Source organism: Lytechinus pictus, chromosome 13 (assembly GCF_037042905.1).
Source record: "Lytechinus pictus isolate F3 Inbred chromosome 13, Lp3.0, whole genome shotgun sequence".
NCBI classification, from domain to species: domain Eukaryota; kingdom Metazoa; phylum Echinodermata; class Echinoidea; order Temnopleuroida; family Toxopneustidae; genus Lytechinus; species Lytechinus pictus.
In genome coordinates this window covers 17,376,210-17,402,192 of record NC_087257.1, presented here as the reverse complement: position 1 = coordinate 17,402,192, position 25,983 = coordinate 17,376,210, and the positions used below count along the sequence as shown (strand labels likewise).

At 36.8% G+C, this 25,983-nt stretch overlaps 1 protein-coding gene across 2 annotated transcripts; it reads left to right on the top strand.

The window, feature by feature from the left end:
• The first annotated feature begins 9,741 nt into the window (after positions 1-9,741).
• Positions 9,742-24,883, top strand: LOC129275079 (uncharacterized). Of its 2 annotated transcripts, none has more exons than XM_064108470.1 (8): positions 9,742-9,859; positions 11,853-11,999; positions 16,437-16,580; positions 17,847-17,959; positions 18,441-18,564; positions 19,895-20,059; positions 20,718-20,861; positions 22,797-24,883. In XM_064108470.1, the coding sequence occupies exons 1-8, from the start codon at positions 9,755-9,757 to the stop codon at positions 22,989-22,991; spliced, it is 1,137 nt and encodes a 378-aa protein (XP_063964540.1). In that variant the 5' UTR covers positions 9,742-9,754; the 3' UTR covers positions 22,992-24,883. The 2 variants fall into 2 exon arrangements, with proteins under 2 accessions (XP_063964540.1, XP_063964541.1); XM_064108471.1 differs by having other exon boundaries at positions 9,742-9,863; positions 11,857-11,999.
• Positions 24,884-25,983: the final 1,100 nt, after the last annotated feature.

Here is a 25,983-nt window from a genome sequence, read left to right as displayed (position 1 = left end):
GCAAACCGAAATATCCCTGCGAGCGTAGTCTGCTAATTCCGTGTGCGCGCTCGTCGATCATTGTTCCTTAGTTTTAGCATGGCCTCCGTTGAGTTTCTCCCCCAGCGAGTTCGGCGAGGAGCACAGGAAACCGTTGAATTTTTGTTAGATGGGTTAGATAATTATTTTAAAAAATGTGGACTAACTTACCCCTTATGCTGTCCCTCCAACCTGTAGTTCACATGTTACAGTAGTTTATTTTGACGTTCATGAAAACGTATTAGAGATGAGTCGGTCAAAATTTTGGCTACAAATTTCCACGTGCGACAAGATTGGTTCATGGTTCTTGAAACTGCGAGATACATTATACTGCATGCTGCATGCGATGCGATGCGATGGACATTGGTCACGCTCGCTCAGCTCGGCGCTTCGGCCTGACATTCTCTCACGCTTTATCCAACTCTATGCATTCTGTTCATACACAGTTTTGCGTGTACGATGTGTTCATGTCTTTCACGTCATATTTCAGCGCATGCATTGGGGAAGGGAAATTAATTTGGAAGTGGGAAAAGGGAGAAAAGAAGAAATTAAGGGAAAGGGAAAGGTAAAAAAAAGAGGATAACAAGTAAAGGAAAAGAAAGAACAAATGAGGCAAGGGAAACAGGAAATAAGAATGGAACGAGCTAACATGATAGCAGAGGCAGATCAATTTCGCGGCCAATATCACGAATATGGGGGGGGGGGGATTTTTCACCCATTATTTTCTACGATCGACCGCTCTGAGTTGATTTTTGTTTGTTTCTTTCTTTGAAGGTGTAGACCTAACAGTCAGCTTTATTCTTATAAAACAACATAAATGCAGGGGCCGCAGAATGGTTTTCAAAGTGAGGGGGGGCTGAGTCAAATGTTTTTTTTTTTGGGGGGGTGACCATGCAAAAAATCACAATCAAATGGTCATTTTTACTTTTTTGAACACGGTTATGGAAAAAAGCAGGGGCTGGAGCCCCCCCTCGCTTCCGCGACCCCTGAAATGTATAATCCTATACGTACTATTCAATATAGTGCGAGTGATGCGCGAGTTAAAATTTTTCGTAAATGTCATATTTTGTCCTGAAAATAAAACATCTAACTAATAACTATACTGCAAATACGAAGCACGAGCAGATTTTTTTTTCATATATATTCTGGCCTGATAAACAAGGGACCTGTTCTGATTGTAGTAGCCATGAAGACGATACATAGGCCTATATAATTATGATGGCCTATTTCAAGAATGGAATAATGCGAGCGCGAAGTGCGGGCTGAACATTTTTGACATTCCAACAAGAAAATTGACATTCTAAGCATTAATCCTGAACTGAATAGGTATATAACTAGACAATACGAGCGATAAGCGCGATGGGGAAAATCAAGATTTAGAGCTAAAAACGGGACACAAGTTCATGTTTTGTAAGGCGTGAAGATGGGTAATTAGGCACAGTGGTGATTAGGCATCTTCCTACGTAATGCGAGCGGGAAGTGCGAGCAGAATTCTAATCTGAAAACTATTTCAAACACTGAAAATGAAACTGACTGGATGTGGATCGCACTCAATAAATGATTCAAGCGCGAAGCTCGAGCGGATATTTTTCGGAAATTATTCTGACCTAGGACGGGAACATTCTAAGGACATTTTGTCATATGAAAATAGAAATTATCTACCTATTAAGTGTCCCCAAGCGCGAGATGAAAATTCTTTCAATTATAAAAAAAAGACAATATAGTTATTAGCAATTCATGAAATGTTATTGTTATTATCTTATTTATTACTCTAATAAGCCCAATAAGAGCGAGAAATTTGTTAATATCAATTTCTGAAAACTGGATATTCTAAGTATTTTTCTATTTATGAATAGAAGGCATTGGTTGATATATCTTTAACAATTAATGCGAGCGCAAATCACGAACCGATTTTTTTTTAATAAATTGTCATGAAAAGGGATTTTGAATAGTTTGTTATAGAGATAAATAACTAACCAATCGAAATGTGAGCGCGCAGCGCTAGCTGATAGGTTTTGACAATCAGAGCTGATATGTTTTGACAATCAGACCTGAATAAGAATATTTTGAGAATTTATTGTAAATACGAAGACTAGAGATTGGGTACTTGACAAATAATGCGAGCGCGTAGCGCGAGCTGCATTGATACTCGATCAGACCATAAACGGACTACGGCTGCACATTAAAAAAAATCAATTTGTAAATCAAGCAACGTGATATTTTAAGCTCCATATCAGCCCATTGAGGATTATTTGTATCTCGATATCAAACATGCAAGTGCGAGCGAAAAATTCATATAGTGATATGAAAGATTCTTATTTTTTTTGTATTTTCCAAGTCTTCTTCTCACCTTATTTTTTTCATTTGTCTTCCTCCTCTTTTCCTCCTTTTTTTCTCCTCTCTTTTCCCTTTTTTTATTTTCCCCACTCCTAGAGGGACCCGGGAACTTCGCCCTGGATCCGCGCTCGCATTATTCATGTTATTAATCTAGAAAGATCCCAAATTACTCATCCTTTTCATTATTTACAAAACATGAATGATGTGTCCCGTTTTAGTCTAAATCTCTTTTTTTTACGCTCGCGCTTCGCCCTCGCATCAATAGTTCAGTGATATACATATCCTGTTTACGTTTACAAAAAAGCTTAGAATTTCCCTTCTTTAGGTAAAAATGTACTTCTATTTGATTGTTGAAATATGCAACGCATTCATGGCTAATTATTTAGTTGCATATATACACGATTCGTTCAGGCTCACAAACATTGCCCAGAATGTTAAAATTTCAAATAGAAAATTAGCCTGCGCTTCGCGCTCGAACTATTTATATAAGGCTTATGAGATTATTAAATATTTATGTTGATTTATAGGAATACAGCTAATGGACTACCCCTTCAAATAAACATACATAAATCAACTTCGAGCGGCCGATTGTGGAAAATGTGACTGAAAAATCCCCCCCCCCCATATCAGCGAAGCTGGATCCGCCCCTGTACCCAACATATCATTTGTAAATATGCCTCTATAAAGGAGCTATATACAGTTCTTTACTTGTGTTTCTGCTCAGACTCATTAGAAAGGTGCAAATTGGAAACTTGAAACTGATCATGCATCCAGTGCCATTAGGCCAGGGTATACCAATCATGGTACAAGAGCGATTTATATAGTTTATGGCAATATCGAATTGGACTGTGTCAGGCAAGGTCGCCAATTATAGTAAAAAGATTCTTATAAAATTTTACGTTGTGAAGAAAGTTCAAAAATGGTCACTCGTTTCGTGTTAGATGTCAAGTAAGATTTTTTATTTATTGGAACGTGGAACAAAAGAAAATGTATCATTTTGGATTTTGAAATAAAAATTGGTGGAAACAGCAAAACAGACGGGCCCATATTTTATAATGGCAATTTTCGTACATTTAGCTCTATTGTGCAAGACTCTCTTACACTGGGGAAATGAAACAGAATATATGATAAATGACCATGCATGAATGAATGAATAAATGCATACAATTATTAAAGTAAATAAATAAAAATGTATGTCTATGAGCAATTTTCAAAATATACCTTGGTCGCCCCCAGCCCTGATCCGCCAATTTACATGTGGAAAGAAAAATTATGGGAAAACTGGCGTATATGCTGTATTCTCGACCGCTGGTCTTTCTCACATTCATAAAATATTTTGGGAATAAGTTTTGACTTTATAAAATTATGAAGTCAGAGATCTTTTCATTACAAGAGATTCGTACTTTGTTTCGTTGACAAACAAAAATTACACGTTTTATACAGCCGAAGGCCAAATACTTGCTCGTGCAGTATTATTTTGTCCACCCTATGCGATTGGTGAGGTTGGGGGGGGGGGGGGGGTAGGCCTATTGGGGAAGGGATAGGCCATGCAGTTGAACAAATAGGCATTTTCACAAGAAAGTGTGTGTGAAGAAATAATCTTACTTCAATGCACTATGAATTATGATGCAATTAATTTAGGCCGATATCGCAACATGTTTGTTTTGGGTTTTTTTGCTTTTCTCTCACTCATAACAGTCCGAGTGACAATATATATCCGGTTATTCATGAGGGACGTGTATCGTTTGGTTGTCAAGTTAGAAACAAAGAATTGCAATAATAAAGTTTGTCAGACTAGACAAATTCCCAACGACTCGTTCCCATGCAGCTCGATCCCCACCCAACCCCCCTCTCCTACGTTCTTTCTTTCTCTATATAATTTCTTTCTTTCATTGCATTTTTCCCCTTCCCGTTCTTTCACCTCCGTTTTCTGATAATGACTTGAAAATCGATCAGTGCTTGGCTTGTAAATCATTGTCCCTGCCATTTTTTTTGCATCTCTCCCACAGTTCAATGTTTAATTAAAGGTCAAGTCCACCCCAGAAAAAAAATGTTGATTTGAATCAATAGAAAAAAATCCAACAAGCATAATTTTGAAAAATTCATCAAAATTGGATGTAAAAATGAGTAAATCAGTATGGCATTTCCAAATTTCACATATATATTTTTCACAAAATAGTTATATGCACAACTCAGTATTATGCAAATGAGAGTTGATGATGTCCCTCGATCACTACCAACCGCGTAGCCAGGATTTCATTTTGGAGGGGGCGGTAAATGCACGCGAAGCGTGCCAACACTCACAGAGCGTGCGAAGCGCGCTCCCTAGGGGGTGGGTGCAGGGAGGGGGAGTTTCCCCCTCCCTTGCGAAGCTTTTGGTGTTTCATAAATTAAAATGAAAAGGAGCCGTCTCTTTTGTCTTTAGTACCTATATATCAGCTTCAATTCAGTTGACTATATTGTGATTTTGAACATTGTTTTCAAAAAAGATTGTGAACGCACAAAAAAGGAATACAATGGAGGAAATTAAAATGATAACAACCCCGCGCGAAGCGCGGAAACTAAAGCGTTTTATCAATTTTTTGCCATGAAAAGGGTCCCGAGAAAACGGTATTCTCAAACACATATTGGATACTTCCCTTGGAAAGATCAGATTTGATTACAAACAATTTAGCGACAGTGCATATCTTTAACTCGCAAAACAGAGGAGAAGAAGTGTATATGCCGGGAGGAAGATATTCCTCCCCGCGCAGAACAACGAAACTCTGAAATTTCAAAGGGCAGACGTTTCATCAAATGCAGATATCTCCAATACCCGATCGGCTCTAATTCAATTAATTTTCTAAGATTATTGAACTTCATTACAAGGAAAATAGTGCGCAAAAAGTTGAAACTTCTGTGATTTATTGAAATTATATAAAAAGGATACCTAATTTCTTTGACTTATCATGAAGCGCTTCATTTTGAATTATAAAGAAACTTTGGTGTCATTCAAAATTTCAAACTGAGGGCGCAAAACAGGACAGGAGATGAATGTGCAGGGAAATGACATGAAGTTTAATAGAATTTGATAACAAATATTGTACTTTTTTATTTAATAAGATACGAATTTTATACCTTCCTCTTTTTAAATTAGGAACCTGTTTGCCCCAAAAATGATGGTTGTTTAGTAATGAGCTGAAAAGCGGGAGAAGTTGACTTTATGGAGGTGACGGCAGAAATTGATATAAAGATTTCACCCAACCGGAGCCGACCCGACCAGAAGTTGCGCGATCAATTAAAAAAAAAGATAACTTCATATACTTCGGCCTAACCATGCCCTAATGTATACATTTGAACTTTACCCGGCAAGAAACACATATATAGCTGAGGTGGAAAAACAGGGTTAGAGAAAGGGTGGGGGGAACAATGGAGATCTTCAATATTGTCATTTAACCGCGCGCAGCGCGGAAGCAAAATTCATATATAAATCTAGAGCAAGAGTGAAGGAGTTTCTCTTTTGAGAAAAAAAAAAGAATAAAAAGAAAAAAAAAACTCAAAGCTACCTTTCTTCCCTTTCCTCCCTTCCCTTTTCCTTTTCTCCTCTCTTTTTTCTCTTTTTTTCTTTTTGGGGACGTTTTTTTTTTTTGGGGGGGGGGTGACCGCCCCCACCGCCCCCCTGGCTTGTTTGAATTATATTTCAATTAGAGATTTGAAAATAAGGACCAACTTGACTGAACCATAGATATAATCCTCAGCGGTTATTCCACATATTCAGGAAAAAAATAAAATTATGGGGAAATATATAAAATGATATCGAGGCCCTATATCGACGTTACACCCGACCCACATTATTATTTTTATTGTTCTTTTGGTAGGCCTATTTAGTTAGTGAGATAGTGGTTATTACCATGTGAAATGGCCATATTATGGAAAGATATACGATCAAACTGAATAACATTATTTACAGAACTTTATCAAATAAATTACTTATTCCATATAGGATAGCCAGTTTTCTGATAGCCAGTTTTCTGAAACTCGGCATGCTGAGCTGTATACTAGGCCCATGGTTTCGATTGAATCAAATTATCTCGGGACACGCAGGATCTCTCCATGTACATGACCAGTGAACTGAACTCTTCATGACCTTTAGGAGGCCCGGTATACAAGATCATTGCATGCAATGTATCTGTTGACCTTATTACGTAACGTCTCCGCACGCACTTTTCAACACAAACACACACACTCATACCAGGGAAGTGTATAACACTTCCCTGCTCATACCGTACACCCACGCACAAGTGAATGAAATTCCCGGCCAGTCCTACTGCATACACAGAACATACATCCAACGTGCACACTGTACTAGTCTACGAATTCAGACACAATTAACCCAAAGACTGTTTATATATCATTTTAGTGAGAATTAAATCAATGCATTTCCAAAACATAAACAGGATGCACAATCTTGGAATTTTCTTTGAATGTAAGGGTTCTTTCTGTTGGTTTCATTTTCCTTTCTTTTCTTTTGAATCATTAGAATCGTAAAATAAAACTTTTTGTCAATCTGAAACAACATGAGCTGAGGCTAATACGCGGGAAGTCGGAGAAGAACCAAAAAAAGAAGTTTTTCCAATTCTAATTCTGTGCTGTACGTTATATTCATTCTGATTTATAAATTGTTCCAGTGTTATATTAGCAATCAGAGAGCAGATACTTATTTGCAACAGCTAATATCGTGGTTGCATTTTTTTAATGGGGAAGATGGGACGGTCGAGGTTTGTTATATGCAAGCGGCCCCCAGCCAAGGGCAAGTTCAAACTTCAAGGAAGGTAGGAATGAGGTACGTACTCCTAATATCGATCAAGGCTGTTTAGATCTAAAGTCTGCTCTGTCGTTCGTTGTAATGTGATGCAATCGGCACATGCAATCATGCAAGGAAAGTCTGGAAACGGCAATGTATCTACGACTATGAGCTTCGTAAAACCATAGAGCTGTAATAGCTCTATGGTAAAACTGATTGACAACGCAATTGTGTAGCGAGGACTACATTATCGTTCTCGCGTAGCACACGCACGGCAGAGGCGGTGGTGCGCACTTTGAGTGTCTGCATGCAGCTACGTTTCAAAAAGCTGGGTATCCCGACAAAGTAAAATCCACACATGTAAGAGCATAATTTATCATGAAAAACACCTTTTCATTTCATATCATCCACATCATGACTGTTTTAGGACATACACATTCATATAATATACAAATTAATTAGAATGGTGACATGCCGATTTTGAGGAATTACCAAAACTATCCACCCTCTTTAATACTTGCGTTTATTTCGACAGTGGTGGTTGGAGACGTCATTCAACTCTCATTCACAGCTTTGTTGTACGGTACTCAGCTCAATAAATAAAGAAAAGGACCGATGACATGACAAGAGTCAAGAGCTAAGTTAATTAAGTCTACGTTAGACTAGAGATGAGTCAAGACATGAACAATTTCAATTTTCATGAACCAGAGCCGAGGCAGCCATGAGAGTAGACAGGAATAACCGTCGTTTCTGGGGATTTATTTAACAATTTCTGACATTTTACTATAATCCCCATTGCCATTCACCATGTATTGGTGAGTGAGCCAACACAGTTCAACAGAACAACCAAAATACAAAGTCAAAGACTGAAGCTTTTGGTCTACCATGAGAGCAGAAGACTCCAGCTAATCATTATGCAAAAAAGAGGGGAAGAGTTCCTTTAGCGACAGCCACCCAGGAAAGACTTCCTTATGTCCCCTCCACTAATTAAAAAAATACTTCCCCCAAATCCCCTTCTTTTGTTCTCTTTTTCTCCTTTTTTTCTCTTCTGGTTGGAACTTGGATTTGAACCTCTCCGAGCTCTCGCTGCGGAACAAGGCATCGAGCATCTCCAGTCTGTCGCCTTACTGGGCTAGCCAGAAATGTTGAAAGCCATGGGTTTCGTAGCGGTTATCAACCGATATCATAACTAGTCTAAGTCTACTCTCCAAGAGTATTGCCAACTATTTAGTATTGGGTATCTATTTTTCTGACTAAATAAACATATGCCATTGGGAATTACACTCAAAATTTTGACAGAATAAAGCCATATTTTGGTATGTATCCAACTTTTCCTTCTTAAATCTCTTAGATATATGTTAGATAATTCTTGATAAACCTCCATATTTTTTTTTCAATTTTAGTTGAGGGGGCATATGGCTGCCACCCAAGGTGAAAAAAAATGTATATTATTAGATTTTTATTTTTCGCCTAGGGTGGCTGTCGCAAAAAGGGAACTCTTTAATTAAGGCATGACTGCATTGAATGAATCCAGATGTGAATGACATGTCATCATCCTACAAGGGTTACAGTATAAAAATTAAAAATCCATTTCAAAATGATTTTTCAGTAATGTACATTGTAATTCTTTAATAAACACTTTGTAGTATCGATTCTGAAGTTAATTTCATTGAAAATGGAGAAGCAAATGCTCACTAACTCGTGTAAGATTTTGACCTCATTGGCCTCTGGATTCATTCATTGCAGTCATGCCGTACTTTGGTGCAAGTCAAAATTTACATCACTGCAAAGAATACCTGCTGATTATCCAAGCATGAAGACATGCTACATAAATATGGTATCAAATTATTTGGGATAAGATGCTCTTTCCAGACATATAATTACGTGTTTATGACATGACATTTCCCTTAAAGGAGAATGAAACCTTTGGAACAAGATAGCTTGTGTGAAAACAGAAAAATCAAAGAAACAGATCAACGAAAATTTGAGAAAAATCGGACAAATAATGAGAAAGTTATGAGCATTTGAATATTGCGATCACTAATGCTATGGAGATCCTCAAATTGGCAGTGCGACAAAGATGTGTGATGTCACTTGTGAACAACTCTCTCCACCACTTTAGTATATATTTCACTTAAATTGCCTCTTTTATCACATCTATCAGTAGATCATCTGTTCTTTCTATAGCAGGGCATGTAATACAGATTTTTAAAGAATACATCATGGATAAAGAGTTTGTATTACCATAAGAAAAAGCAAAAAGAGAAATTTTGAGGGTATTTTATAGTCCATCAAAGGGAAAGTTGTTCACATGTGACATCACACATCCTTGTCGAATTGCCAATGGGACGATCTCCATAGCATTAATGATTGCAATATTCAAATGCTCATAACTTTCTCATTATTTGTCAAATTTTTCTCAAACTTTCTTTGTTCTTATTCTGTGATTTTTCTGTTTCGACACAAGCCAACTTCTTCAAAAGGTTTCATTCCCCTTTAAATTTTGGATTTGTGAGGTGTCAAATTTTTTTTTACTCACATGGTATAATAAAGTAAAACAAAATCTTTGCATATGTTTGTTTGTATGTACCCATGATAACAGGCGAAGGATCTTCGATGAGCAGACGGGAGCTTCAGGATATGGTGGAGCAGAGACGACAGCAGAAGAAAGCAGTGAAAAAAACCTCCAGCAAATTCAATATCGACCAACTTCTGGAAAAGGTTGGTATTCCACTTTAATAGGTTTTATCTTTGATCAGCTATGTGGTGCCAGGGTATTTTGTAAGGAAGGAGAGTGATGACCTGTGGCCCCGTCTTAAAAAGAGTTGCAATTGATCCAATCAATCGCAACAATGGAAAGCCAGCAAAGTCAGCATATATATGTCATGCATGTTTGTTCAAAATTTTGTGTAGATATGATGTATATTCATAAATTCCTTGATTCCTTGACAATTAGGTGTGTTCTCCTTTGTTTACAAAGGACATTTTGCAAATTTCATGTAAAACCATTAATAATAATAATAATAATCCGCATTTATATAGCGCTTAACACATTGGAACGACGTCTCTAAGGCTTTACAGAAATATTATTACCCCGGTCATCGGATCCTTGCATGCCCGCATACAATGTATGCACCTTCTCCACTCCCTGGGGAGCATTCCAACAAGAGTTCCAAGACTCAATTGCTAGGCATATCACATAGGCATTATGACACTGATGTATTTCCATAGAGTTATGATTGAATGGATCAATCGTAACTCTTTGTAAGATGGAGCCCAGAGGTGCATTTTTGTCTCACCTGCATAGCAGAGTGAGACTATAGGCGCCGCTTTTCCGACGGCGACGGCGGCGTCAACACCAAATCTTAACCGAAGGTTAAGTTTTTGAAATGACAGCATAACTTAGAAAGTATATGGACCTAGTTCATGAAACTTGGCCATAAGGTTAATCAAGTATTACTGAACATCCTGCCTGAGTTTCATGTCACATGACCAAGGTCAAAGGTCATTTAGGGTCAATGAACTTAGACCATGTTGGGGGAATCAACATCAAAATCTTAACCTAAGGTTAAGTTTTTGAAATGTCATCATAACTTAGAAAATATATGGACCTAGTTCATGAAACTTGGACATAAGGTTAATCAAGTATCACTGAACATCCTGCATGAGTTTCACATCACATGACCAAGGTCAAAGGTCATTTAGGGTCAATGAACTTTGGCCGAATTGGGGGTATCTGTTGAATTACCATCATAACTTTGAAAGTTTATGGATCTGATTCATGAAACTTGGACATAATAGTAATCAAGTATCACTGAACATCCTGTGCGCATTTTAGGTCACATGACCAAGGTCAAAGGTCAATGAACTTTGGCCATAATGGGGGTATATGTTGAATTACCATCATTACTTTGAAAGTTTATGGATCAGACTCGTGAAACTTGGACATAAGAGTAATCAAGTATCACTGAACATCCTGTGCGAGTTTCAGGTCACATGATCAAGGTCAAAGGTCATGTAAGGTCAATGAACTTTGGTCACCTTGGGGGTATTTGTTGAATTACCATTATATCTCTGTAAGTGTATTGGTCTAGTTCATAAAACGTGGACATAAGAGTAACCAAGTATCACTGAACATCTTGTGCGAGTTATAGTAGTTTTCAAAGTCAGCACTGCTGCTATATTGAATCGCGTGATGCAGGTGAGACCGCCAGAGGCATTCCACTTGTTTAAATTTTAATTTACAAAATAGAGGCATTTAAATAGCGATATGACTTAACCATCATTTCTCAATCATTAGTTTTCTTGTTTTGTATATCTTTTTCTGTTTTCCTGTCATTTTGTAGAAAAATGTGGGGGGGGGTCACCCCTTCATTCTCCTCTTGCATTGTGTCCTTTTGTAGAGAATTCAAAGCCATTCACCATCTTTGTGGGAAATCCTTCAAAATAAATTTTTCAGAAGTTTCAGTTTAGTTCAACTTTATTCAATTCCAATACTAGTATTAAAAACATTTTACAACACTTTGGATGAAAACATGCAATTCAAGATGAAATAAAGCAATTCACATGTACACCATTGTGCTTGCTTTTCCTATTGTTACTAATAATAACATTTTCATGATAGCAGGGCCAGCTGGGAGAGAAGTTTTCAGAACTGAAGTGGCTAACCTGTTTAAAATATGACGTTATAATTATTGTTATCTGTACTTTTCAGGTAGAGGAATACCTTGATACTTTTGAGTATGAAATGGCACAGAAGTTCTGCCAGAGGGCGCTAGAGATGGAACCTGACAACGTGAGAGCGCTGGAGCTATCAGGAAACCTGCTGGCAGAGCTCGGTGATACGGATGGAGCAAGAAAGATATCCTTTTGCATTCATTAGTCTTTGGAATGGATAAGGTGGTTTCTTGGAAGCTTGCAAACATTTCCATCTGTAGGTTTCTAATTATGCCTCCACTCACTAATTGTGTTTTGAGCATGATCGGTTAAGGGTTAGCATTGAGGTGAAATTTTTTTTTATAGATATTTCTATCAAAATTGCTTTTAAGATAATCTTTGATATCTCAGGTTTCAAAGAACTCAGTTTCATGAAGATTGATAAATCCTAAAGTACTGGAATAGTCCATTTTATTTGTGGGGGTGCTATTTCCTCTCATCACGGACGGACATTTTTACTAAAATTAAATTCTCTCTAGTTTTATTGTTTTTAAAGTTATTCTAATTTTGTTTGGATGTTCTTGCACTCTGAACATTAATCTATTATCAAACATAAATTAGTAGAAAAAAAATATTGGGAAGTAATTTTTTTTGGTAGGTGTGAACATTTCCATTTTGAAATTTCCGTCCGTGATGAAAAAAAATATAAAAAGTTTTTTAATTTTTTATCAGAATAGAAATAAAAAATAAAAAGGTGTAGAGGTATCTCACTAAACACTGTACATCATTTTATTTGAACATAGCTGAAATCCATACATTTTATCCATATCATAAACTCAATCAAAAATGATCACGGACGGACATTAATTTCATCACGGACGGACAGTGTAAATTCACTCAAACTCAATTCACTCTAGTTTTATTGTTTTCAAAGTTACTCCAATTTGGTTTGGATTTTCTTGTACTCTGAACATTAATCTATCATCAATAGTAGAAAAAATATGGGAAGTAAATTTTTCTGGTAGATGTTAACATTCCATTTTGAAATTTCCGTCCGTGATGAAATTAATGTCCGTCCGTGATCATTTTTATTGAGTTTATGATATGGATTCAGCTTTTTATTCTTTATCAGAATAGAAACAAAAATAAAAGTGTGTAGAAGCATCTCACTAGACACTGTACATCATTTCATTTGAATATAGCTAAAATCCATACATTTTATCCATATCATAAATCAATCAAAATAATCTCAGACGGACATTAATTTCATCACGGACAGACAATGAGCAAATACTGAGCAGATTATGAATTTAATTTTAGTTCCAATTTGCAGTGAAAAATGGTATTGAGAATTATTCAGAACTCAAATGGATGGAAACCTACAACTCTTCACAATTTTTTGTGAAATCTTTCTTTGGCTGTTATTGGGGCTTAATTGTTGACAGGAATTTTTTTTTTTTAAACATAATTGGAATGCAGATAGAGTTGGAAGTTACATGTATGCCAAAAAGCTGGAAATGAAATAGAGCAAGAATAAGTCAAAAGCTGTATATTTCATCAATTGAAGCTTGCAGAAAGTGATGGAAAAGAAGAAAGTAGAATGCATATTCTGATAAGCAGAAAAAAAAAATCATTGTTTTTTTCCATGTACAAACCTATGGATTCACAATGCTTCTAATAGAACATGACATCACGTCCCTGAGGCTTGTGAAAAGTACAAGAATTCTTTTTTTTAAAGTCCATTTTGGAGCTAATTTTGGGCAAATTGCTGATCTGGTAATCTGAAAATGCATACAATTCATATAAAGCTTGCACTGCAGTGTTTAGAAGTTTAATTGGTATCTGATTTCAATTTTGGATTCGGTCAGGGCCTAAATACATGAGGGCTGTTGATGTGAAGGGGTGTCTCCACTTTAATATGGACAAAAGATGAATTTGAAGAGAGCCTGGACAAGTCTTGTGGTCATACTTGATCTACCAAACAAGCATAATGATCAGCAACCTGTTAATCTTTTGTATTTTGTCAATGGACATAAAAACAAAATCTGTGCTCTTCGAAAATTAATGCCTAAAAATGTATGAACATGTATCATCATGATGTATAGTAAAAAGTATCAACATGATCATTGATCCACTGGATGTTGATTTGGTACCAACTATAGTATTCTCTAAATTGAAAAGAAGACAATGTGCATTTAATAGGATATTTGATTTTGAAAAGAACTGTGTTTAAAAGCAATCATATGGCTAGATTATTTTGTGTGTCTAGCATAGAAATCATGTTGCTACAACTTAAATCAAGTTGTAGCAACTTGATTGAAGTTGTTGCAACTTGATTGTGCAACTAATATTGTTTAATCCTATAAAAAAATGTACAAATCATCAATACAATAGCATTTGTTCTCCCAAACAAGTAATAAGAACTTCTTACAAGGTACTTCCAATGTATTTTAATTGTGTCCGTCCGTGATGTCCGTCCGAGATGTCCGTCCGTGATGGAAAATATTTGCAATTCTCTCAGAAGTTTGATATTGGTTGAGAATTCAATATGCTGAACATAGAAGCTAACATACCTGAGTGTAAGTTGCATTAACAATTATTGGTCAAAGTTAAGCTATTTAGATAGAAACAATAAAAATGTTCAAAAAATCTGAAAACCACATTTCTATCATGTCCGTCCGTGATATGGCACATTTAGTGGCTACCTATGTTTGTAGGTAACCATGGCAACAAACTTTTTTCATCATTCAGCATACTTTGTCCTACCCTTCACTATAAAACAAAAAGGAACCATGTTCATCTTATTCCTAATTTGTTACAAGCCTTCAAAGTTTTCGAAATCTATCAAATGTCCGTCCGTGATGAACCGATCACGCTCTTTTCAGGGGGGTATGTATAGCTTAATAAATAGAGTAGAACTCACAGAGCAAAATGCCGAAAAATTTAATCAAAATCGGATAAAAAATAACAAAGTTATCGAATTTTAAAGTTTAGCAATATTTTGTGAAATCAGTCGTCATGAATATTCATTAGGTGGGCTGATGATGTCACATCTCCACTTGTTCTTTTGTATTTTATTATATGAAATTAGGTTTATTCACATTTTTTCCTCCAAGAACTAGAAAAATTGGATTGACAACTGATTTAGGTGCATTAGACATTTAGTGCTGCAACTTTTTTCATTGTAAGGGAGACATATTATTCACACAAGTATGAAATAATGAAAAAAATCTGATTTTATGTAATAACATAAGAATATGTAATATTCATGACGACTGTTTTCACAAAATATTGCTAAACTTAAAACTTCAATAACTTTAATATTTGTTATCCGATTTTGATGAAATTTTCTGCATTTTGCTCAGTGAATTCTACTCTATGTATTAAGATATAAATATTTTCAGCCCGGACCATCCCTTTAAATGCCAACTTCACATGTTATGGAACACGTCTGATTGATGGACACACAGTAGTGCATATGTCCTATTGCACATTATCTCACCGATTCTATGATGTATCTAGTCTACCGCCAGAAACTGAAATTTAAAGGAAACCAAAACCCAAGAAGAGAAGTAATCTTATTGGAAAGAGCAAAATGAGAGGAACAATTAAAAAAAAGTTTCATCAAAATTGGTTATGAAATAAGCAAGTTATGGGAGTTTGAAAACTCTTGTTTTACTTTCTATGGGCATCCTCAAATTGGCAAACGTGCTTCAAAATGGCTGATTTTGTGGACAACTCTCCATTTGTTTTGTACACAAATTTTCAGATTTTCCTCATTATCTTTCAAATTGCATCTTGCCTCCTGAGCACAACATACATCATGGGAAAATATAATCCACACCATATATCTCAAGGTCAGGAGGAGATAATGTGAAATATGTAAATTAAGGGGAAAATCTGAAAATATGTGTACAAAACAAATGGAGAGTTGTCCACAAAATCAGCCATTTTGAAGCACGTTTGCCAATTTGAGGATCCACATAGTAAGTACAACAAGACTTTTTAATCGTCCAAAACTTGCTTATTTCATAACCGATTTTGATGAAACTTTTTTTAAATTGTTCCTCTCATTTTACTCTTTCCAATAAGATTGCTTCTCTTCTTGGGTTTTGGTTTCCTTTAAGCATGACTTAGTCTAAGTCACACTTAAATCTTCATCACTATTGATTTTCACTGTCATCCGAATACAGAGCAGTCCATTTTTGTTTTAAATGCCTCATCGTTTATCACTTAACTCTCGACTCATGCCGTTATCTATTTTAGGACCATTATGGTGTAACTTTAATCCAAATTGATTCGCTTTTAAAATCACTTTGTAATGTAAACAAGCTGCATTGCTGCTGATCAACCGGCACAGGCATGGCGTGCCCGTGGCACACTAGCCCAGCAACAGCACAGTTCGAGCCAGCTAGCTGGGCACATAGCAACACAACTCGTGGCCCCATCTTCAGGGGATATGTTTTCTATTACAGGATTTGATATGAAAAAAATGAAAAGCAAGTCAAAACCCTGAAGACGATGATAGACAGAATTGCACTAGGGTCTATCAGTGACTAGAATCTTAGGATTATAGTAATATTTACGCTGAATGGTTCTGATATAATATATTTTATTTATTCCTTGACTGAAATCAATGCACTGCTTTGGTCGTGCAATAACGGTGTGTCCTGAAGAAGGTTTCTCCAAGTACATGTACATGGGGCAGCTTCACGAAGGATTGGAAGGGCTTCAGTTCTTCCAGAAAGGCGTGGAGCTCATGATCAAGGAAAGGGACAGTAATCAGGTATAGACACTTGTATAGTATAGGATGGTTCATCATAGGACCAAAAATATTCCACAAGTTAGGGATAAGATTGCATGAGTCAAAGATGAGTGCAGTATTGGCCCAAGAGAGAGGCATGTTTCTGGTATTCCACAAAAGAAAGCCATCCCATACAATTATCATTGATAATCATTTTTTTATTAGACTGTGCAATGTGGCACAGTACTGCACAGCAAGTTTTGTACGTATGCCTATATATGACTTCATTAGAGTTTGGCACTTTGTGCAATCCGCTCTGATACTGCACAGGTAAATAATTCAAATTCACTTTCGTTGCCATGGTATCTGTGGTTTATTTTTTTGTGATCTCTGAATCTTTATTTTCTTCACCTATAAACCCATACTCTGAACTGTGGTGTAATTTAAAGATAAATGAAAGTAGTTGCAGTAAACACTTATTTCACGAGAAAGTCTGTAAAACCAGGCTTAATTGTCACTATATCATCGAGGATCTAGATCTGGGACAGTTGATAAACTGAACTTTGTGAAATCTTGAAATCTACGCTGAAAAATGTCCACACTGAAGGTCACCAACACAGATAAGCGCACGTGGGACAGTGTATTATTACTGCTTAGAATGTCGGCCCGACGCTTGACCCGAATCCCGTGCTTATTTGCTAATTTCTCAGCAATTACACAATTTCTTCCAGAATCATTTGGCACATGTTTTTTATTTATACAAACAGACACTTTGGTGGTCATTTAATTGGATTCTGTACTTGTAAACTCATTTTGAGATCATTACCACAACTGGCATTTATCTTTAAGCTCTGGTGGGTGTTTCATACAGCTGTTCATAAGTTAAGAGCGACTTTAAGAACGACTTGTGATCCTTTCTTGTGGTAAATGGTATATTGAATTGGCGATGGTTTAGCGCATAAGAAGGGTTCACCATTCGTTCTTAAAGTCGCTCTTAACTTATGAACACCCACATGGTCTAAAGTGGTTTACATGTAACAATGGAAAGCTAATGAGTACCAATGTCTATTTAGAGGCTGGTGCTGTGGTTCATTTTTAACTGTGTGGGGATTTCTTCAACTTTAAAGCATGGGCAAAGAACACAGTAAACATATGAAACATACAATTTAAACATAATTTTGACATGCTTTGTTTCCCATAATTTTAGCACAGAGTTGGTCTTGTGGTCTTATTTGGACTTCTGAATATAGGAGTGTCCATTCAAATATTTTCTTGTTTATTTTCTTTTTTCTAAATTGATTCCTCTAGGAAGAAACACAAGGGGCTTCAAGTTCATTAGAAAATGGTTCTTCAAATGTTTCCAATGCTGATATATCCAAAGCTTATTGTACAATTGCTGAAATCTTCCTAACAGATGCATGGTAAGTACATGTGTATATAGGCAGTTATGTCAAGGTTAATCTTGTTCCTGTAAAGCTGTAACAAATCTCTTCTTACTTTATTAGTTATTCCAAAATACATAAAGGTATGGGGTTTGGGCTTTTGCATACGCTGGACCCATTTTCTGGAATGACCTTCCTCTGGTTATTGGAGAATGCACTTCTGTTGATTCATTTAAACCTTGAATATGTGCCAATTATGCCTTCTATTCTTGACTCTTCCTTTATTTATTTTACCCCTGTTTCTTTCATTGCTTCTTGAGCGCTTTTTGGGATTTTGTGCCTTACAATTATATCTATTATTATTATTATTCTTTGTTTGCTTATCTAATGTATTCATTCCTATTTGAAATTTATGTGATTGTATTATGAAATTATTGAAGGTAAAGAAGCTTAATAGTGGATAAGAAGTAACAATAAAGCTTGTATTAATTGTAAATTGTCCTGTTTTCTTGATGTTTAGCTTTGAAGAAGATTCAGATGAGAGATGCAAGGCAGCTATCGATCAGGCCGTCAATGAAGACCCTCACAATCCAGAGGCGTATCAACTCCTAGCTAGCTACTGGCTTAGTAAAGATAATAAAGAAGTAAGAGTTTCATTCACTTTGCTTGAACTGTTGATTTGTATTCACATGGTCTTCTAAAAGATGGTTTGATTCTTAGGTCATCTAATGCCATCATGGCCAAGACCACTTGGTCCAAATGACATATCTTGGTCTGATATCTACTTGAGCTATCATTTATTAGTCTCTTACCATGGTCTAACATGAGATTTGCCCATGCAAACAGTTGCTCTGAGCTTTATTATTTCTTCTAAGATATAGGGTAAGGGTTACGATAGGGTTTTATGTTGGTATAGGATAGGGTGTGATGTTTAATCCTGGGTTGAAGTTGGCCGTTCCATTAGTGTGTGGAATTTACAGTCCAGCAATTATAGCTGGAGCAAATGTCGTGGAACCCTACATGTAGCTTGGTGTTCTTGAGTGTATTGCACTTTGCCATGTAAATATTTGATTCATAACCAGTTCATGTGATCATATATACTAAGGCCTGTATTCTGAACTCGGGGGTTTAAATTAAACTGTGGTTTAAAGTTGTGGTTTAACTAAAGATAGCCAATGGGAGCACAAATCCCTGACAGTACAAGTTCAATTTATAAACTCATTGACAACCAAATTGTTCATAATTGTCTGGGAATGATAACTTAACTATTTTTCTTCATTATGAAAGCAAAAGGAAACGAGAGAGTAAACATAAGAAATATACAATATAAACATAATTTTTTTTTGCTCCCTATAATTTTAGCACAGAGTTAGACCGTGGTCTATTAAAGTTAAACCTGACTTCAGAATACGGGCCGAAGTGTTTAGTAGACCTAGTGGATATTAGACAAAGTAGGTGTACCATAAACTGGAAATCGGGCAAATTGGTAAGTGGGCTGAGTGGCAATTAGACCAAATTGATTGTAGGTGAACTGGTTGTCAACTACCCAGGATCAATCCATGTGTACGGGACCAACTGGAATGTATACAAAATGGCAATTTGGGAAATTCCTACTCTAGATTATTTGACTTGACCGATTATTCAAGATGCATGATTCTTCTTCTTTTTTAAAGTTATTTTAGCAACCATTTTTCCTTTCTTAATTCCATCAAAGATATTGGGGTTCAGGTTTAGATAGGGTTTCGATATCAGACTTACGTGGGGGTTTGTTAGTTATTGGTAGGTGTGGGTAAGCTTTATGTATACTATAGCTGAATGTGCAGGCTTCGCATTCGAGCGATTTTCTTTGGGGAAAACTGACTCATCTCATGGGGCCATGTTTATATATTTCTGATTCTACTAAGGGGGCGCCACTCCTTGATTGCTTATAAATATTTTTTTCTTATAAATATACTTCACTATTGACAAACACAGGAAGCCATGTCATCAATGAAGAAGAGTTTATCACTATGGCAACATATGGAAGGAGATGGAGAAGGAGGCGGTGCTAAAGACAATGACATCGTAGCTGAACCCGTCTTGAGCTATGAAAACAGAATAGGAGCAGCAAAGATTCTTATGGAGCTAGAAATGTGGGATGTAAGTCAAATTTATTTTATGGCTCTGCCACGTAATGCCAACTACAGATGTCATCTGAGAAACAGGTGCGTACAGGGGGAGGGGGGATCATAAAGCTGGTGACTTATTCTTTTTCTAGATCAGGTACTTCGAATTTTCCCCATTTTATTAATAATAATGTGTAACATTTATATAGCACTTTACGTTTCTAAATGCTGCATGCTATTTCCCTGGGCTTAGCACAGCTACCTTGATCAGGCGCATCGAGCATTCAAGGAATAATTTCCTACCGAGTACCCTTTTACTACACCTGGGTAGAGAGGGGCAAATGTAGATAAACGCCTTGCCAAAGGATGTGAGTGCTGTGGTGGAATTTGAACCCCGAACCACGATGGTTCTGATGGTTACTTTAAGACTCGACCTTTATCATCTCACCATTGTTCACTTTATAGGAATCAGAGAATATACTTAATACTTTTTTACAAGAGGATGATGAAGTAGAATAGGTCTGGTATATGTTAGGCCTGTTCCATTGTAAAGCAAAATAAAAAAGTCAGTGTATATGTTGTGGTTATCTCTTCATTCCTGATCTACCAATTCTTTTCAATCTGCTGAATATTTACATTTCCAATAGTTTCTCAAGACTCGACCTTTATCTTATCATTCACTTCATTAACAGGAATCAGAAAATATACTTCATACCCTTATAGAGGAGGATGATGAAGTAGTCCAGGTCTGGTATATGTTGGGCCTGGTCCAGTTTGAGCGAGGATCAGATGAATGTAAACCACCAGCAAGATACTACCTTCATAAAGCTAAGAAGGTAATTATCTACATCTACCTAACTATGTGAATCCAACACTAAAGCTACATCTTTCATGTATTGCTGAGACCCAGTAGTCTCCCATAGCAGACCTTGATTGATTCGTCAACCAACAAATGGGTAGAAGTCATGCTCAAGTTCCATGTGGCTGCGATGAGCTGGAATACATGATTCCCTTTCACCTCTGTTTAAAACCAAACTTCTGTAGAATGTGTGATAAACCAGGGCAATTTGGCTATCAAATTTATTAATAGGTCAACTGAAATGTAAAAAAGAGTGTACATGTAACTACATGAATGAAAGGTTGAGTGGATTGATCTATTATCAGGGTCCCGTAACACAGAGGTTAGCGATTAATCGTACGCTTGATTTTCATGATTAATTTTACATTGTAGTCAAATTAAATCAATCATAGAAAAATGTACTATGATCGCTAATCTATATGTTACAGGCCTTGATAGATTATTAAATGAATTAAATAAGTAGATAGGGATACCCCGATAGCTAGTGTGATAACTTATTCTTTTTCTTTCGTTATGTCTTCTATTTTGCAGCTCTACTGTGCATTAAATTGTGATTATGAGCAAGTCTTGATTCATTTATACAAGCTTATATAATTTGTCCGGGAGAGGGGGATCACAAAAAGTAAAACTTGAATAAATGGTTATATGAATAATTGGATAGGAATGCCCTGATCAATTTTGTCATTGTTTTTTTGTCTAGCCTGCGTAGCAGAGCGAGACTATAGGCGCCGCTTTGGCGACGGTGGCGTCGTCAACATTGAAATCTTAACCAAGGTTAAGTTTTTTAAACGTCATCATAACTTAGAAAGTATATGGACCTAGTTGATGAAACTTGGACATAAGGGTAATCAAGTATTACTGAACATCCTGCCTGAGTTTCGGGTCACATGACCAAGGTCAAAGGTCATTTAGGGTCAATGAACTTAGACCATGTTGGGGGAATCAATATCGAAATCTTAACCAAGGACAAGTTTTTGAAATGTTGTCATAACTTCGAAAGTATATGACCTAGTTCATAAAACGTAGACATAAGGGTAATAGTGTATCACTGAAGATCCTGCCTGAGTTTCAGGTCACATGATTTAGGTCAAAGGTCACTTACGGTCAACAAACTTTGGCCATGATAGGGTTATTTGAGGAATTGTCATCATAACTTTTAAATTTTATGGATCTAGTTCATGAAATTTGGACATAAGAGCAACCATGTATCCCTGAATATCATGTGCGAGTTTCAGGTCACATGACCAAGGTCAAAGGTCACTTAGGGTCACCGAACTTTGGCCATGTTGGGGTTATTTGAGGAATTGTCATCATAACTCTGAAATTTTATGGATCTAGTTAATGGAACGTGGACCTAAGAGTAATCAAGTATCCTTGAACATCCTGTGCAAGTTTCAGGTCACATGACCAAGGTCAAAGGTCATTTAGGGTCAACAAACTTTGGTAATATTGGGGGTATTTGTGGAATTGTCATCATAACTTTAAAAGTCTATGGATCTAGTTCATCAAATTTGGACATAAGAGCAGCAGTGTATCCCTGAATACCCTGTATGCATTTCAGGAACATGGCCAGGATCAAGAGTCATTTAAAGGTCAGTGAACTCTGGCCGTGTTGGGAGTATGTGTTGAATTGGCATAACTAAGGAAGTTTATGGCTCTAGCTCATGAAACATTGACATAAGGATAATCATGTATGAATGATTGTTTTGCACATGTCTTAGGTCAGAAGATCATGGTCAAAGGTCATTTTGGGTCAATGGGCATAATATTTCATTATCATATTAGTGTTTTCTTCTGTGAATAATATTCATTAGCTATTTTCAAAGGAAGCACTGCTGCTATATTGCATTGCGTAATGCAGGCGAGACTGCCAGAGGCGTTCCACTTGTTTTTCTTTCATTCTTTTTTTCAGCTGTACTGTGCATTAAGTTGTGACGATGAGCAGGTCTTAGTCCATATCGACGAGCTTCTTTCATCGTTAGGACTGGGAGAGGGGGATGAGGAAGACTGGTTGGAAAGACAAAGAAAAGAAGAGGAAGAAGAGCAGGATGAAGGGGATGAAGATATTGACAGCGAAGCTTCGTCAGATGAGGAGATGGAACATTGACATAGATTGTTGGTGGCACAAACTTTATTACTCCCTTCCTTCAAATGATGCCTGCGGGAATATGCCTGCTCATTGATTGCTGCACACTATCAGTTTCCAGTAGTTGCATGTAGCAAAAGAGGATATGGTTCATACAGAAAATTGTTATCATGCAAACATGTATAACAATACATTATGGTAAAATGTGCACAATAAGACCTTAATAAACTTTCATTAAAAGTCATATCCTAATGTAGTAATCATCCAGGACTACTGACAAAAAAAATGATTTTCTTGATTCCATATAGACTTTTATAGAAGGCCATCAGGTTTCATTAGACTGTAGTTTAATAAAATCACAACAGAGAAAGTTATCAAGAACCTGTTCGACATTTAGATTGCACTACGATTTTTTTCTGTAGTCCACAGCCCAAGATACCTTGTTAACAGTCTCGATATTTCTTCCCTCGCTATGAATATACAGATTAGTGATAGCTGCAAAATTGGGCTAGTTCATTGGTAGCACTGTATGGGTGAAAAGAAAATGTATACGTACATGTACATGAAGGACACCATTCTTTTGTGTTTGAATCCCACCACATTCTAGCATCCTATTTACAAGCGTCGGTCCACACTTTGCCACTCTCCACCCAGGTGTTACGTGGGCACCCAGTAGGATGCAGAAGTTATGTAGTATGCCTAGCATCAGAGTTTTTGTTGGAATTCTCCCCAAGGAGTAGAGAGAGTGCATACATTGTATGTGGGCAATTTATGATCTTATGACTGGGTTTTATATACTTGTAAGTTGTAGACTATTTAGAGATGTTCCGATGTATTAAGCTCTATATAAAGCAGAATATTATTCTTTTTAGTCGTTTGGTTTAAATTAAACAGTCATCAAACGTACTGCTGGCAGTAATCTTAATCACAGTTACTTGGTGGCTTTTCTAGAATGATGCACATCGTATAGGCGCCACGGTGCAGTAACTGTGTTGCTGGACATGCACTCAGAGCTACCAAGTTCAATTTCAAAGACCAGATAAGCGCAAGATTTTCTGTGACTCACTCCCCGTGAGAGCACAGGCATTGTGTATAATATATATGGGGATAGGCTGTGATACATGCGTGAGAAAGATTTGGCGGATGAGCAAGATTCCCAAATCCCAAAAGTGAGTCTCGCGCCCAACGCATGACACTTGGTATGTCTGTCCACTACCCTCCAAAGGTTAAGTACAGGGGGGGGGCGTTTTATAATTTCAGTGAAATCTTTGGTTTTGATTGGCTGAGAAGCACTGGCCTCTGGCTGTTACTGTGGTAACTGTCGGAGAAAAGCAACCTGTCAGTGCTGACAACTTTCATGACACAGACCCGGTAATCATCACTCTTTCAACCTCAGCCACATTTTATATATGATTATAATTTGGTATTTAAAGAGAAAACATCAGCCTTCAAGTTAACATCACAACCCTTTATGAATCGATTCAGGAAGCATTCACAAAAAGTTGAAAATAATAAGCTGGAAATAAAAAACAAAAACAGCTGAAGTCGGCTGAACATGCTTTCCTGCTCTTTTCTGGCTTAATATCTGATTTTCAATCCTAAAACACTTCTATTGTCAAACTCTCAAAACTAAAATCCTGTTTAAAACTCAAATTTTAATGTGAAATTTGTATATTTCATGCTTTAAAGGAAAGCCAAATAATATAAATTTAAAAAGTTTTTAATTTGTGGTTATCCTTTTAATTACACGGATATAAACAAAGTGCATTGGTTTCCTTACCAATGTGAAAAACCACGTGCTGATCATGGGATTAAGAGGCTCAGTATCGAGTCAACCAGAATGAAGAATAAGTAATAATTTGAATTATACATTGCCATTTCGTTGCTTTAAATAAATGTTATTTATCTACAAATGTCTTGCATCCCATTTGTGTGTCCTTTGTGTTACTCAGAAAGGATTTGGTTTGTCAAGCAAAGGAATTTGTAATCCTGTTCGAAGTGGTCTTGGAGTTGACCAATGTTCTTAGTTAATGCTTGATTTGATGATTACATCATGGTTCAGCACTTCAGATAGAAAGATTGACAAATAGAAGAGAGAAGAGGTGGGAGAGAGAGTAAAAACGAGATTGATTAATGGGTGGAAAGAGAGAGAAAGACAGGGGAGTGAGGGCGAAAAAGGAAAAAAATAATAAGGGGGACATAAAGACAGAAAATAGAATCAGGAAACCAAACAGAAACAAAGAAGATTATGTTTGTGTGGGGGAGGGGGTTGGGAATGAGAGCAATGCCATGTTTCAGCTTAAAAATCAGACTTTCATCCTATTTTGGGCCACAGGAAAAAACCCTTTTCATGTAGGAAAGGGGGTCATTGACATTCTAGATGAATTTCACACTTCTTTTTATCAACTATTAGTGGCATCCCTGATAATAGACAAGAGAAAGTGTGCAAGGGGAAGGACAGACTAAGAGCGAGACGGGGACACTGAATAAATGGTAGCAAAGGAACAGAAAAGAGACTAATCTCATCAAGAGATAGTCTAATTGTGAAATATTGATGATTAAGATTAAGAGGGATCTACTATGCAGGTAAGTAATATTCATGGGAAGAACAAGGCAGTTTAAGTGAAGACAACATTGCTCTCGCTCTCTCTATTCATCAATCTCTTCCTCTGACCTTCTCTCTATCGCTCTCTCTCTCTCTCTCCTTTTCTCCCTCCCCCTCTCTCTTAGGTGACAACATTTGTTCCTGCGACAATTGCTCCACGCTTTATGTTGTCTTTAGATGTAGGGTTAGGGTTTTAACAGGGTTTCATGTTGGGTTTATGGTTTTAATAGGGTTTCATGTTAGGTTTAGGGTAGGGTATAGTGTTAAACCCAGGGTTGAAGTTGGCCATTCCATTAGTGTGTGGAATTTAGAGCCTCAGAGCAATTGTCGCCAGAGCAAATGTCATGGAACCCTTTCTCGCTACCTCTCGCACAAAAGCACATGCAACTAATATACATTTCATGTAAC

What these genes read in the sequence shown, in the direction of transcription:
- LOC129275079 (XM_064108470.1), top strand. Translation starts at nt 9,755, where the DNA reads ATGAGCAGACGGGAGCTTCAGGATATGGTGGAGCAGAGACGACAGCAG. An exon ending in TGGAGCTAGAAATGTGGGAT is followed by an intron (nt 20,060 to 20,717) that starts GTAAGTCAAATT and finishes CTTCATTAACAG; the next exon opens with GAATCAGAAAATATACTTCA. An exon ending in ACCTTCATAAAGCTAAGAAG is followed by an intron (nt 20,862 to 22,796) that starts GTAATTATCTAC and finishes TCTTTTTTTCAG; the next exon opens with CTGTACTGTGCATTAAGTTG.